Below are 13,422 nucleotides of genomic sequence, written 5' to 3'. Positions count from 1 at the left end.
CAACGTCTCGCGGCACACTAGTGTGCCGCGGAACACCGGTTGGGAAACACTGGCCTAAACTCCCCTCTTCGGGATTAGGGTGCAATATTTTATTTTACGTGTGTATGATGTTATACAATGGTGCCCCGCAAGACGAACGCCTCGCAAGACGGAAAACCCGCTAGACAAAAGGGTTTTCCGTTTTGGAGGCGCTTCACAAAACGAAAATGGGCTTGCTTCGCAAGACGAAAATGTCTTGCGAGTTCCTGCGGGGTTTTTTCCCTCCCCCCCCCCTTTTCCTAGGCCCTAAGCCGCTTATCAGCTGATCCGCTAAAAGCCGCTAAACTGCTAATAGCGCTAATCCGCTAAGCTGTCAATGGGCTTGCTTCGCAAGACAAAAAAACCGCTATACGAAGAGCCTCATGGAACGGATTAATTTCGTCTTGCGAGGCACCACTGTATGTTGTAAGAAGCTAACATATATGTGTGTGTACTAAATGCAATAAATAAACACAGCGGGCCCGCAACTCATGCATAATCTTCTTGCGTGATCACAACCTAAGGCACATGGCCAAAAAATAGATAAATTAATGGGCAGCAGGGGAAACCCACTACAGAAAGAGCTTTTTACACCCTCCGCCTTGCTTATGAGGCTTTGAGGAGGAGGTGGGACACTGCCAGAGGCCAGTAAGCAAGGCAGAGGGCAAGGCCCACTCTGGACAGGTAGGGGTGATTGTGTATAGGGGGGGCGGGTTCTGGGGGTTCCAATGGTTTTGCCTTTGTGTGTGGACCTCTGGAAACCAACCCTTGCGTAAGTGGCGGGTCCACTGTAAAGCAGAGGCACAAAGATCTCTCAGTTGGTGGTGTCTGCCAGAGGATCTGGAAACAGACAAATTACCAAAAGTCAACAGTTTAAAACGTGGACGGGGGGAACCTCGGGAATCTTACCAAAGATGGTCAGCTTCTTGTCTGCCTGCAGGGCCTCCTCTCGGGTGAAGGGGAAGTCGAACCACCGTGGCCGGCTCAGGTTCAGCTGCATGGTGCGGCCAAAGATCTCCAGGTAGGAGGGAGCTCGCTCGATGGCCTGCGTCCCAATCTGGACCCTCATGCCGGTCATCACCATGGTGCTGTTGTTGTTGGTCACTTCGATGGTGAAGCCGCCAGGCTGCGGGAGAGGAGAAGGCACCGTTAATGAAGGTGGAGGCAGAATAGATAGTGCAAAAGGCCTAGATTACTGCAATGTATTTTACATGGGGCTTCCCTCATGCTTGATCCAGAAGTTGCAGTCAGTGCAGAATGGAGTGAAACCTTGTCAGCATAGAACAGGGGTCAGCAAACTTTTTCAGCAGGGGGCTGGTCCACTGCCCCTCAGACCTTGTGGGGGGCCGGGCTATATTTTGAAGGGGGGAAAATGAACGAATTCCTATGCCCCACAAATAACACAGAGATGCATTTTAAATAAAAGGACACATTCTGCTCATGTAAAAACATGCTGATTCTCAGACCGTCCGCAGGCCGGATTTAGAAGGTGATTGGGCTGGATCCGGACCCCGGGCCTTAGTTTGCCTACCCATGGCATAAGCGGTTCTCAACCTGTTGGTCCTCAGATGTTGTTGGACTACAACTCCCATCATCCCTGAGCTCTGGCCTTGCTAGCTAGGAGTGATGGGAGTTGTAGTTCAACAACATCTGGGGACCCACAGGTTGAGAAAGGCTGGCATAGAACATCTTGTGCTCAGAGGTCTGCACTGGTTGCTGATTTGCTACCAGGCCAAGCCCTTAACAACTTGGGACCAGTTTACCTACGAGTTTGCATTACTCCACATGTGCCCACTCGAACGCTTCGATCAGCAGCACTGGCACTGCTCCACATGTCACATAACAACTGTCCCAGAACTCCATTTTTGAGTGTGGTAGCACCTACAATTTGGAAATCTCTGCCTATTGACACCTGGCAGGCACATTTGCTGTACTCTTCCCAGCATCTCCCAAAAATGTTATTTGCAAAGTCGATGGAAGTTTTTACTGCTTTTGGTATTTTAACTTTTTGAATGCCTTAAATTATTGTGCTTTCTATTTCTTATTGCTAAAGCACTTTGAGATTGATTTATTTGATTGATTGATTTATTTTACAAACAAGGGGTGTATAAATTATATGAAATAAGTAAATAAATGGGCCAGAGATGACCCCCAGTACCACCCCGGTCCTCGCAAGGATGCTCACCTTGGTGTTGGCCACATACATGCCGGTGGAGTTGAGCCGATGCTTGATCTGTTGGGCATTGTAGACCTGCAGGAGGTCATTACCACCAAACTCCACGTCCGTCAGCTGCTGGTTGTGCTCGAAGAAGTCAATGGGGAAATTCACCTGGGTGGAGGTGCGGGTTGCTGGAGGAAGAAGTTGGGGGGAGAGAAAAAAACACCGAAAGTTAAAGTCAGGGAGAACTCTTCATTTATAAAGTAATTTCTAAACTCACAATAAGCAATCCACCAGCTCCACAAAACTGCATCATAGAATCAAGCTTAAAACACTAAATCATATAAAATCAAAAAGAGCAGAGTTCAAACTTTCAGGCGCCTGTTGTGAGACTCTGCAAGTTTACAGGGGTTTGAGTTGTGGAGTGAATCACTAGACTGACTGTGTATAATCTGACACTGCTGCTTAGTATGCATCCACTATGTTTATTATGTATTACTGCCTATCGATTGTTATTATGAGTAGTATTTATATAACCGCTTCAATGTTTTTTGGTGTATGGGTATTATGTTATGTGTGTGTGTTTGTGTGTAGCTTGTTATGTTCTATACTGTATTTAAACCGTCTTTATGGTTTATTTACAAAAGGTGGTATATACATTTAAAAATATATACTGGGCCTGCAACTTTCACTCACTTTACATACATGATGATAAGAATAAATAATAATTATTATTATTATTGTTGTTGTTGTTGTTGTTGTTGTTGTAGAATAAATAATAATTATTATTATTATTATTGTTGTTGTTGTTGTTGTTGTTATTATTATTATTATTATTATTATTATTATTATTATTATTATTATTATTATTTATACCCCGCCCTCCCCAGCCAAGGCCAGGCTCAGGGCGGCCAACAAGCAATAATAAAAACAAGTTGAATGAATACAACTTAAAAACAAGATTAAAACACAACAATTAAAATATTGAAACATTAAAATATTAAAATGCAGCCTCATCACAGGAGGAGAAAGGGAAAAGAAAAAAAGAAAGAAGGGGAGGGAATCAAATTGGCTCCAAGCCAAAGGCCAGGCGGAACAACTCTGTCTTACAGGCCCTGCGGAAAGAAATCAGATCCTGCAGGGCCCTGGTCTCATGAGGCAGAGCGTTCCACAAGGCCGGAGCCAGTGTTGAAAAGGCCCTGGCTCTGGTTGAAGCTAATCTAACTTCCTTAGGGGCCGGGACCACTAGGGTGTTGCTATTTATGGACCTTGAGGCTCTCCGTGGGGCATACCGGGAGAGTATGATGTATGGGGGCGGGGAGAAGGGAGAGGAAAGAAGAGCAAGGAAAATCAGTCATTCCCCACTCTCCGTTTATTTTCATCTCACCCACACACCCAATGGAAGGGCCCTCCTGCAACCCACCCAGAGTCCAGTTTAGGTGGTACCCAAATTTTGCACCATTTTGGGAGCAGACCCCTGGAACTGAACCCTCGCCTAAGTAGCAGGCCAATTGTATACAGAGAGGATGGACAGACAGATATTAAAAACCATCAGAAGAAACATTTTTGCTGCCCACCTAATAAAATAAAATCAATCAATAAAGCAGGATGCATATTTCGAACAAAAGAGAAATGTTCCAGAAGGCCAGCAAACACCATCCTGGTAGTCAAGATAACCCCGAAAATAATTGGTAGTTGAGCTCACACATGTTTATTTTTTTCCCTTGCTGTGGTATACCCTAACTGGCTTGCTTTAATGCTGTGTTTATATGTAGGCGTTGGGATGCTGGGCTCTAGACCCAAAGTGGGAAGAAGCTTCTATGCCATCTATGATCTCAGCAACCAGGTGTGATGGGAGGTTCTGGGCAAACTGACGTATGCTGCTTTGTGCATAAAGGCTGTACGAGTGTTTGCTTGGGCGCAGACAAGTCATGGCAACCTCTCACTGCTGCGGTGTCTGTTCCATGCCTGTAACAGCAAGGCCTGGCAGGCTGACTTACTGTAAGTTTACTCTTTATTACAATAAAGCACTAGAACTGATCCCTCTAGCGTTCTTGACATCCTTCTTTGGTATACCTGCACCAAACCACTCCCACAAGCCCACCTTTGGGTCAGTGGACCAGGACACTGCACCAAGGGAGAGGTGAGGAACATCTGTGGCCCTCCAGATGGCGATGGGCTTCCCAACCCCCATCATACTTAACCACCAGCTATAGCTGACAGTAGAGGGACGCGGGTGGCGCTGTGGGTTAAACCACAGAGGCTAGGACATGCCAATCAGAAGGTCGGCGGTTCAAATCCCCGTGACGGGGTGAGTTCCTGTTGCTCGATCCCTGCTCCTGCCAACCTAGCAGTTCAAAAGCACATCAAAGTGCAAGTAAATAGGTACCACTCCGGCGGGAAGGTAAACGGCATTTCCGTGCGCTGCTCTGGTTCGCCAGAAGCGGCTTAGTCATGCTGGCCACATGACCCGGAAGCTGTACGCCGGCTCCCTCGGCCAATAAAGCGAGATGAGCGCCGCAATCCCAGAGTCGGTCACAACTGGACCTAATGGTCAGGGGTCCCTTTACCTTTACCTATAGCTGGCCGTGTTGGGAGCAAAGCAACAATGCTTGCAACAAGTCGCTTGAATCTACACGATGCTCTTTCCTCTCTTGTCCTGCCTGAGATACCTTCCTCAGAGCACCAGCAAAAGTCCATGTTGTGCAGTGTCTCTTAGCTGAACCTACCTCACAGGGCTGTTGTGAGGACAAAATGGGGGGGGGGTGCAAAATTATGTACACCACCTCGAGCTCCTTGGAGGAAAAGCAGGACATAAATCAAATAAATAAATAAATAAATGCCCTCAGGGGATTTATTTCAGCTGTACACGTCTATGATTCTACACCCTTTATTGCAAACTCAAATCCTTGGGCCTCATCTCAAACTCAAGTCAAATAAAACTACACATGTAACAGCATTCCCCCAACATTCATCCCTAATCTCTCCCTCCTCTTCTATCTTCTATGCTAAATTTAATTTTAGATTGCAGGCCCCTTTAAAGGTAGGGGGAAGTCTCTATTTCATTTGCTTTTGTTTCTTTGAGTATGCTCAAACCACATTTTCATATAAAATATTGCAATGCGGTATTACCACCTAGAAACACAAGACTGCTAGACAAACAATGAGACCCAGAAACACAGCCATAAAGGCTGCTTGTGCAAAGAATCTCGGGTTCAAAATGGTCCGTCTGAATAATACAGTTTCCTGAAGAGTATTAGGCTTATGAAATACATGGGTATCAATGGAGTGAAAACAAAAACAACCCCATAATCATAGTAAGGAACAATAGTGATTATAACAGCAGTAGTAGTAGTAATGATTAATAAAAATCAGATTATTCGGATAAGTAAGCCAAACAACACAATGCAGAGAGTGTATGCACCACTTCACAGTCCCTAGCCAATCTGACCTTGCAGCGACTTACTGATGGCCGCCGCTTTGCGCTTGCGGACAGGCTTCATGATGCTGATGACGCTACTGGGCTGGAGGGAGGGTTGGAGCCAGTAAGACGTGTTCTCCACGTTGGCCATGTAGATCCGCAGGCTGCCATCCTCACACAGGAGGATCATGGTGGTCCGCTGCTGCTCGTTGCAGGCCGTGTGCCGGATGGCCACCATGTCTTGGATCTGGAAGGCCAAAGATACACAAAAGGTAAGCAGCTCCTTACATTTCCAACGGTGAGCATAAACCAGTATAGCAACGTGCAGAAAAGCAAGGCAGCATTGTGACAGAAGGTAGCTAAGGGCAGTAAAGGCAAGTGACGGTCTAGTTCAGAGATGCAGAATCCCTGGGGTGGGGAATCTGTGTGGCTTTCCAGATGTCATTGGGACTCCAACCCCCATCAGTCCCAGGCATCATGGCCAGTGGGGAGGCATGAAAGGGAGTCGTGGCCCAGCAGATCTTCATATGCATTTAAACTACTTAATGAAATATGGAACTCAGTAAGTTTAAAACAGACAGACAGACATGGGGGGGGTGAGGAGGTAAGAAGGCAGCTAGATCTGCTTCTCTGTCCACCACCCATTGCAAGAAATTGAGAGATATACACTAATTGAACGTATAAATATTACAGAAACAGTGTCAAATACAATGTGACGGAGCCCATCTAGAAAATCATGATTCACAGAAGCACCAGCAAGCTGGTAAGTTATTCTCTGGCAAATCAAATCCTATGCTAACACACAGCATTTGGAACACGGTGCTCCTCTGCAAGGACTCCGCAAGCCGATTTGATGTTACATTTTTAACGTTATCAGGCTGTGCAATTTTCCATTCATTGTAATTCCGCTTGGTTTACTGGGTGCTCTTGTTCTTTTCTTCCTCCCTGACTTGAGAGAACCCCCCCTCCCCTTTTGCTTTCCCTGTCACCTATGGAAACTGCCCAAAGGGAGAAGGAGTCTGAAGACAAAAAAGCAAACACACTGACCTTTGCTTTAGCCGGTAAGGTTTTAATTTCCTGGATCAAGAAAGTGTCTGGCTTCACCATCACCACCAGAGGGACGCCGGTCGTTTGCTGCACACAGCACACCAGGCCAGGGTGGTTCATCACCTCTGACCACTGGCAGAGTGCTGGGGAGGTCTTGCTGCCCCCGTTGGAGCTGCAAGGGTAGGTAAAGTCAGTCTAGCATCACAAGCAGAGGCAACCGTGGACTGGTTGCTCACTCCTCAGTATGTTCCCCGCCTGAAACTAGGGAGAGCCGCTGCCAGTCAGTGTAGGCCATACTGAACTTGATGGTCTGCCTCAGTATAAGGCAGCTATGGTATGAGGGTCCTAGCTCAGCGGTAGAGCATCTGCCTTGCAAGCAGAAAGTCCCAGGTTCAATATCTTGCAGCATCTCCTGGTACGGCTGGGAATGTCCCATGTCTGAAACTCGGAGAGCTGCTGCCAATCAGTGCAGACAATGCAGAGGACATTTCCCTACATTCTAAAGGAAGAGTTATAGCTCGGTGGAAGAATGTCTGAAGTCTCAAGTTCAAAACCCCATAGACTCACTCCTCGGTATCTCTAGGAATGTTCCCCACCTGAAACTAAGGAGAGCAGCTGCCAGTCGGTGCAGACTGTACTGAGCTAGGTGGACCAGTGGTCTGGCTCAGTAGAAAGCGATTTCTTATGCCCCTATGCTCCACAGCCTACTGTATAGAAAGTCATTCCCAACAGCCACCACACAAAATGCCACAGGAGGAGGAGGTGGGGGAGCTGGCCTCACCTTTTGACATTGATGGGGAAGAGGCGCATCACTTCCAGCGTGGCCCGGCTGACGGTGGCCGCAAAGGACTTGCCTTGGCAGTAGCTGAAGAACAGCATCTGCAGGACGTGGGAATAGTAGACGGAAACACCACCGCCGGCCACCTGACCGTTGCTGTCCTGCAGGGAAGAGGGAGAAAAGAGGCATGTCGGGACCCGAAAACCTCTGGATGCGACTCGGGACTCTGAAGGCTACCAAGAAGGCAAACTGGGAAATGCTTTCCCTGGCCCAAATGCTGCTTCGATGTGGCATTTGAGAAAGTTCAGGTGATGCCGAGCACTCCTGAGGCCAAACTGCTTGTGGGAGGAAAGGATGTCAAAGGTGATGCAGTGGCAAGACCAGGGGTCGCCAAGGGAGTGCCAGCAGCGCCCGCAAAAGTTCTCAGGGTTGCATCCAATCCAATGGGACAGCTTTACATTCCTGCATTGCAGGGAGTCACACTAAATCAACCTTTCTCAACCTGTGGGTCCCCAGATGTTGTTGAACTACAACCCCCATCATCGCTAGCTAGCAAGGCCAGAGCTCAGAGATGATGGGAGTTGTAGTCCAACAACATCTGGGGACCCACAGGTTGAGAACCGCTGGATTAGATGATCCTCAGGGTTCCCTCCAACTCTATAATTCTCTGGTTCTATGAATGTGAGTCCCATTCAAGAGGAGATCCACTGAAATGAAGAGGCATGAAAACTTAGGAGACTGCTGGATCAGGCCAGTGGCCCATCTAGCCCGGCATCCTCTTCTCACAGTGGTCACCCAGATGCCCCAACCCATAAGCAGGACCCAACCACAAAAGCACTTTCCCCTCCTGCAGTTTTTAGCGACTGGGTCAAGTAATTTAAATGGGTCTACTCTGTGTAGGACTGGGTTGGGGACAACGCAGGAAAATATCCTCTCAGGAATGCACAATAACCTGTTGATCTTCCTGCTCAATTTCCATTTGTGCTTGCTATACTGAACATACCCTCTTAAACACACGGCCACATTTTGCTGGATGGCAGGAGACATGTTCCAGAAGGGGAAGAGACTGAAACAGGATCAGGGCATTGGGGGGGGGGGGAGATGAATGCTGTGAATTGCAGTCCTGTTAGCTTAACTGGAAAAACTGGTGGAAAGTATTGTTAAGGATAAAATAACCAAGTATGCAGAAGAACAAGCCTTGCTGAAGCAGAGCCCTGACTCACAAACCTATTAAGAGTTTTTGAGAGTGTTAACAAGCTGTAGAGATGGTGTATTTGGACTTTCAAAAAGAAGTGCCTCACTAAAGACTGAGTAAGCATAGCAGTCAAGAAATAAGAGGAGAGGTCTTCTTGCGGATCAGGAATTGGTTAAGTAGCAGGAAGCAAAAAATACGAAGAAATGGACAGTTCTCCAAGTGGGGAGATGTAGAAAGTGGCGCCCCACAAGGACTGGTACTGGGACCTGTGCTCTTTAACTTGATCATAGTTAGGGGTGTCGTATTGTGAAACCTTCATCGATCCAGGTACCAGAAATATAAAATGCAGTGCTGTGTTACCTTCAGGTCATCGTGTGAGATTTCTAGGACATTGGTGACATAGAAAGGGCCATGCTGGGCGCTGCTGGCTTCCTCCATGAGCTGGGTGTAGATGTAGCCGGCAGATGACATGATGACCACAATGTTCTTGCCCTCTTCGTTGAACAGGAAAGTAATGTCCCTGATCTTGGAGCTGGGCAGCAGGAAGTAGAAAGTCGGGCTCAAGGCATCCACCGAGAGGTCATAAATCTGTTGGAACAGAAGGGACAGTTAGTAGTTTGGGGCCAACAAAAAGGGCTACAGTCAGAAGCTAAATGCATGCTGATGGACTAAAAGCCAATTGCTGGGAATCTCAAATGGTGAGAGTGCTGCAAATGCTCAGGTCTAACTTCTGGGGGCATCTGGTTGGCCACTACGAGAACAGGCTCCAGCTGAGTCAAAATGCTGTGGGCTAGACTGTCGATGGGGACAGACTACCACCAGGACATAACTCCACTGCTCCAAAGTCGGCAGTGTCTGCCCACATGTTATGGGGCCAGGTTAAAAAAAAAAATCGCATTAATTTACAATGCCCTTAGCAGCTTGGGTCCAGGATACTCAGCTGAGGAACAGCACAACAGCAACCCTCTCTAGATCAGACCCTAAAAGGTCCCATCCTTTGCCCCCAATCTGTTTCCCAACTTCACTGCACCTTCACAAAATCCGCGGTGACGATGGCGAGCTCCGTCTGCGAGCCTGGCAGCCACACAGCTTTGATGATGAAGTTGCCTGTGGCCAGCTGGGGGTGAAGGACCAGGTGGTCCGAGACAGACCCAGAGCTGCTGAAGGTGAGCACATGGCAGTCCTGTCAAGAGAGAGAGAAATTGAAATAAACTGATTACGGTATATGCTGGAGAGAATGCATAAGTTGTAAAATTAAGGAATGTTAGAAGGAGGCTGGAATGAAGTTATGTGGCTTTAGCAGAAATATTATAAAGGACTAAGTAAAAATAGACTGTTAATGGATGAAAGGAGGAAAGGTAAAGTTACATTATATTAAGGTAAATTATAGGATAAAAATTCGGAAGGAAGGAAGGAAAGGATTTGCTGAAATAGCTAACTAAACTAGAATACAAAAAAGGGAGGTGCGAGGAGGTCAAGGAAACAAGCAAATGAAAGACAAGTTATGGGAAGGTTTGTTGTGATGTTTTTTTAATTGTTTCTATTTTTCTATTTTTCTGTTTTTTATAATTATTATTTTTTCTTTTTTCTATTCTCTTTTTTTCTTATTGTGAAGTTTGTGTTTAACTTGGTGTTTTTTCTTTTTCTTTTTGTAACCTTTAAAACTTTAATAAATATTATTTTTTTTTAAAAAAAGAGAGAATGCATAAGTTGTTAATATACGGAAACTGGAAAATGACTGATGGATTGCATTCATATCCCACTTTCTCTCTAAGGAGCTCAAGGTGGCGCACATGGTTGTTGTTCTCCTTCTCCTCATTTAATTCCCACAACAACCCTGTGAGGTAGGTTAGGCTGAGAAGTGAACTTCACGGCCAAGTGGGGATTTGAAGCCAGGTCTCTCCCCGGTTCAAATCCCCCCAGGTTCTAACCACCACTAGGCATGAGGCATCTCTTCCAAGCTGTCCTATGTTTACAATCTTTTACTATGTCAAGGTAGCTTTTTGTTTTGTTTTTTTTTTAACTGGAGAGAGAAAATATTTTATCCCACTGCAATAAACAGACCCAACGTAGTCATGCCAAGAGAGGCAGCGGTGCTGCGGCCCCAGAGGCTGCTGCCATGCTTTTTACCTTCAGCCCACACACAGCCAAGTAGTCCTCCTTGCAAGGGTTCCCCGTCAGGCTCAGCACAGTGAAGGGAACCGGAGCGGACGCCAGGCGAGTCAGGGTCAGTTTCCGTTTGCTGGAATCGGCTTGCTTCAGCAACGCCGAGAGTTGCAAGACTGTGATCTGCATTTAAGAGCAAAATACGATCATGAGGTGTTGCAGAGAGTGTGTGTGGCGCTTCGGCACTTGAGTGGGAACCGAATAGCCCAGAATTGCCAGCTTCATCTCTACGGTACCATTATGGTCATGAAAGTTTCCCAGACCCCACTACAAGACTATGTAAACGCACAGAGCTTTGTAAGGCAACAATGAGAACAGTCAAAATATAGCTAAGCTAAACAGTTGTGTTAAAGGGGGAAAGTATGTTTTTGTGAGACGCTACTGATAAATGGGAGCCTGGTAACTCAAAACAAAAAGAGACAACTGAGAATTTCACGATAAGGAGCTGACTTTGTGCATTTGCAGACCAGATAGTTCTTTATTACTGTAGAAGGATGAACTGCTAAGTAAAAATGTATGGGACGAAGAAGCTATTTTATTATGCATATATATAATCAAACGTAAGATTATTAATACTCTAACATATTTTGAACTTAATAGTTATTTATTTATTTATTGCGTTTATATCTCACCTTTTCTCCAGGAACTCAAAGTGCCGTACCTGGTTCTCCACCTCCTCATTCAATTCCCACAACAACCATGCGAGGTAGTTTAGGCTAAGAGACCATTACTGGCCCAAGGTCACCCAGAAAGCCTCAGCTTACTGGGGATTTGAGCTCTCATCTCCCAGGTCCTAGACGAAGGGTAGGCAACCTAAGGCCCGTGGGCCGGACGCAGCCCAATCGCCTTCTCAATCCGGCCTGCAGACGGTCCGGGAATCAGTGTGTTTTTACATGAGTAGAATGCGTCCTTTTACTTAAAATGCATCTCTGGGTTATTTGTGGGGCCTGCCTGGTGTTTTTACATGAGTAGAATGTGTGCTTTTATTTAAAGTGCATCTCTGGGTTATTTGTGGGGCATAGGAATTCGGTCATTTTTTTCTTCAAAATATAGTCCGGCCCACCACATGGCCTGAGGGACGGTGGACCAAAAAGGCTGCTGACCCCTGTCCTAGAACAACACTCTTAAACACCACACCATATGCTGGCTCTCTAATAGAAGAAGCTTATGGAGCCGTATCCAGTGGCGTAGCATGGGTTGTCAGCACCCGGGGCAAGGCAAGTAATTTGCGCCCCCTAACCCGTGGATTTGCGCCCCCTAACCCTAACCCCCAGATGTTGCGCCCGGTGCGGCCGGCCCCCCCTGCACCCCCCACGCTACGCCACTGGCCGTATCAAAGACTAGTCCTCCTCACAGCAGACCCACTGAGGTTGATGGAGAGGACTAATTTTGTTTTCCTCATTTCAGCAGGTCTACTCTGGGTAGGACGAGCGTCATTTGTAGTGTAATATGCATATGTGGAAGATGAAATAAAATAATGCACACACACACTGCAGGTGGCTGCCCCAAATGTAGATGCTTCCCTGCTCCGTCTAGACTCACCTTGCCCTTCTCATGGCTGACAGCCAGATGCTGGCGGCGCCCATGAGGTGAGGAAAGCACGCACATGGCCACTCGCCGCAGTACATGGGCGCTGATCAGCTGCCGGATGGTCTGGCCCTGGTCCCCACTGTAGTTCATGCGGACGTTCTCAAAGGCACCTTCTTGGGAGCCGAGAGTTGGCACCTGGGGAAGTGGGGAGAGCATAGAAGAGGCCAAGCCAGTGAGCGGTGCCACGCCAGAGGAAGGAAGAGTCTCTGCTCACGCTTAATACTGGGCAGAAGCCATAACAAGGAACTCTGCTTCCTCCCGGCTATGGCAGAAGTGCGCCTGGAGCCCTGCCAAGGCTGAAGTCAAAGCCTTTCAGAGGAGGAGGAGGAGGAGGAGGAGGAGGAGGAAGGGAGTTTGGATTTGATACAGATGAAAAGAATCCGTTCCGCGAGTCTCTTCGTCTTGCGGTTTTTTCGTCTTGCGAAGCAAGCCCATTAGCGGTTTAGCGGATCAGCTGATAAGCGGCTTAGCAGATCAGCTGTTAAGCAGCTTAGCGGATCAGCTGTTAAGCGGCTTAGCGGATCAGCTGATTAGCGGCTTAGAAAAAGGGGGGAAGGGGGGGAAAACCCGCAGGAACTCGCAAGACATTTTCGTCTTGCGAAGCAAGCCCGTAGGAAATTCGTTTTGCAAAGCACCTCCAAAACGGAAAACCCTTTCATCTAGCGGGTTTCCCGTCTTGCGAGGCATTCGTCTTGCGGGGCACCACTGTATCCCTCTTTATCACTACCCAAAGGAGTCTCAAAGCGGCTAACATTCTCCTTTCCCTTCCTCCCCCACAACAAACACTCTGTGAGGTGAGTGGGGCTGAGAGACTTCCAAGAAGTGTGACTGGCCCAAGGTCACCCAGCAGCTGCAGGTGGAGGAGCGGAGACGCAAACCCGGTTCACCAGATTACGAATCTACCGCTCTTAACCACTACACCACACTGAGAGGGCCCTTAAGCAGCGAGGCATAAAGTGGCTAGCAAAAAGTTTCTTCTCCCACTCTCAGAACACTAGAATTTGTGAACAGCCCATGAGGCTGAACTCTGGGAGATGAGGGACACATAA

The 13,422-nt window shown here is 47.4% G+C and overlaps 1 protein-coding gene and 1 long non-coding RNA gene across 2 annotated transcripts in view; one reads left to right on the top strand and one right to left on the bottom strand.

The window, feature by feature from the left end:
- The window catches only part of LOC309347039, a 123,249-nt gene extending 113,741 nt beyond the window's left edge, over positions 1–9,508 (top strand). Inside the window, exon 4 of the long non-coding RNA XR_014158776.1 lies at positions 9,496–9,508. This is a non-coding gene — a long non-coding RNA (uncharacterized lncRNA). The remainder of the gene's footprint in view (positions 1–9,495) is intronic.
- The window catches only part of UBR4 (ubiquitin protein ligase E3 component n-recognin 4), a 144,811-nt gene that overhangs the window by 88,923 nt on the left and 42,466 nt on the right, over positions 1–13,422 (bottom strand). Inside the window, exons 40-48 of the mRNA XM_081871457.1 lie at positions 12,326–12,508; positions 10,748–10,906; positions 9,648–9,800; positions 8,978–9,205; positions 7,426–7,583; positions 6,645–6,816; positions 5,643–5,844; positions 2,204–2,367; positions 928–1,144 (exon numbers count right to left, since the gene is read on the bottom strand). Coding sequence (XP_081727583.1) covers positions 928–1,144; positions 2,204–2,367; positions 5,643–5,844; positions 6,645–6,816; positions 7,426–7,583; positions 8,978–9,205; positions 9,648–9,800; positions 10,748–10,906; positions 12,326–12,508 — 1,636 coding nt within the window. The remainder of the gene's footprint in view (positions 1–927; positions 1,145–2,203; positions 2,368–5,642; positions 5,845–6,644; positions 6,817–7,425; positions 7,584–8,977; positions 9,206–9,647; positions 9,801–10,747; positions 10,907–12,325; positions 12,509–13,422) is intronic.

Source organism: Podarcis erhardii (genome assembly GCF_964252035.2).
Source record: "Podarcis erhardii genome assembly, chromosome: 7".
In the NCBI taxonomy this organism is placed as follows: domain Eukaryota; kingdom Metazoa; phylum Chordata; class Lepidosauria; order Squamata; family Lacertidae; genus Podarcis; species Podarcis erhardii.
Note: the sequence above shows the minus strand (reverse complement) of the source record. Positions and strands in the feature narration are given on the sequence as shown.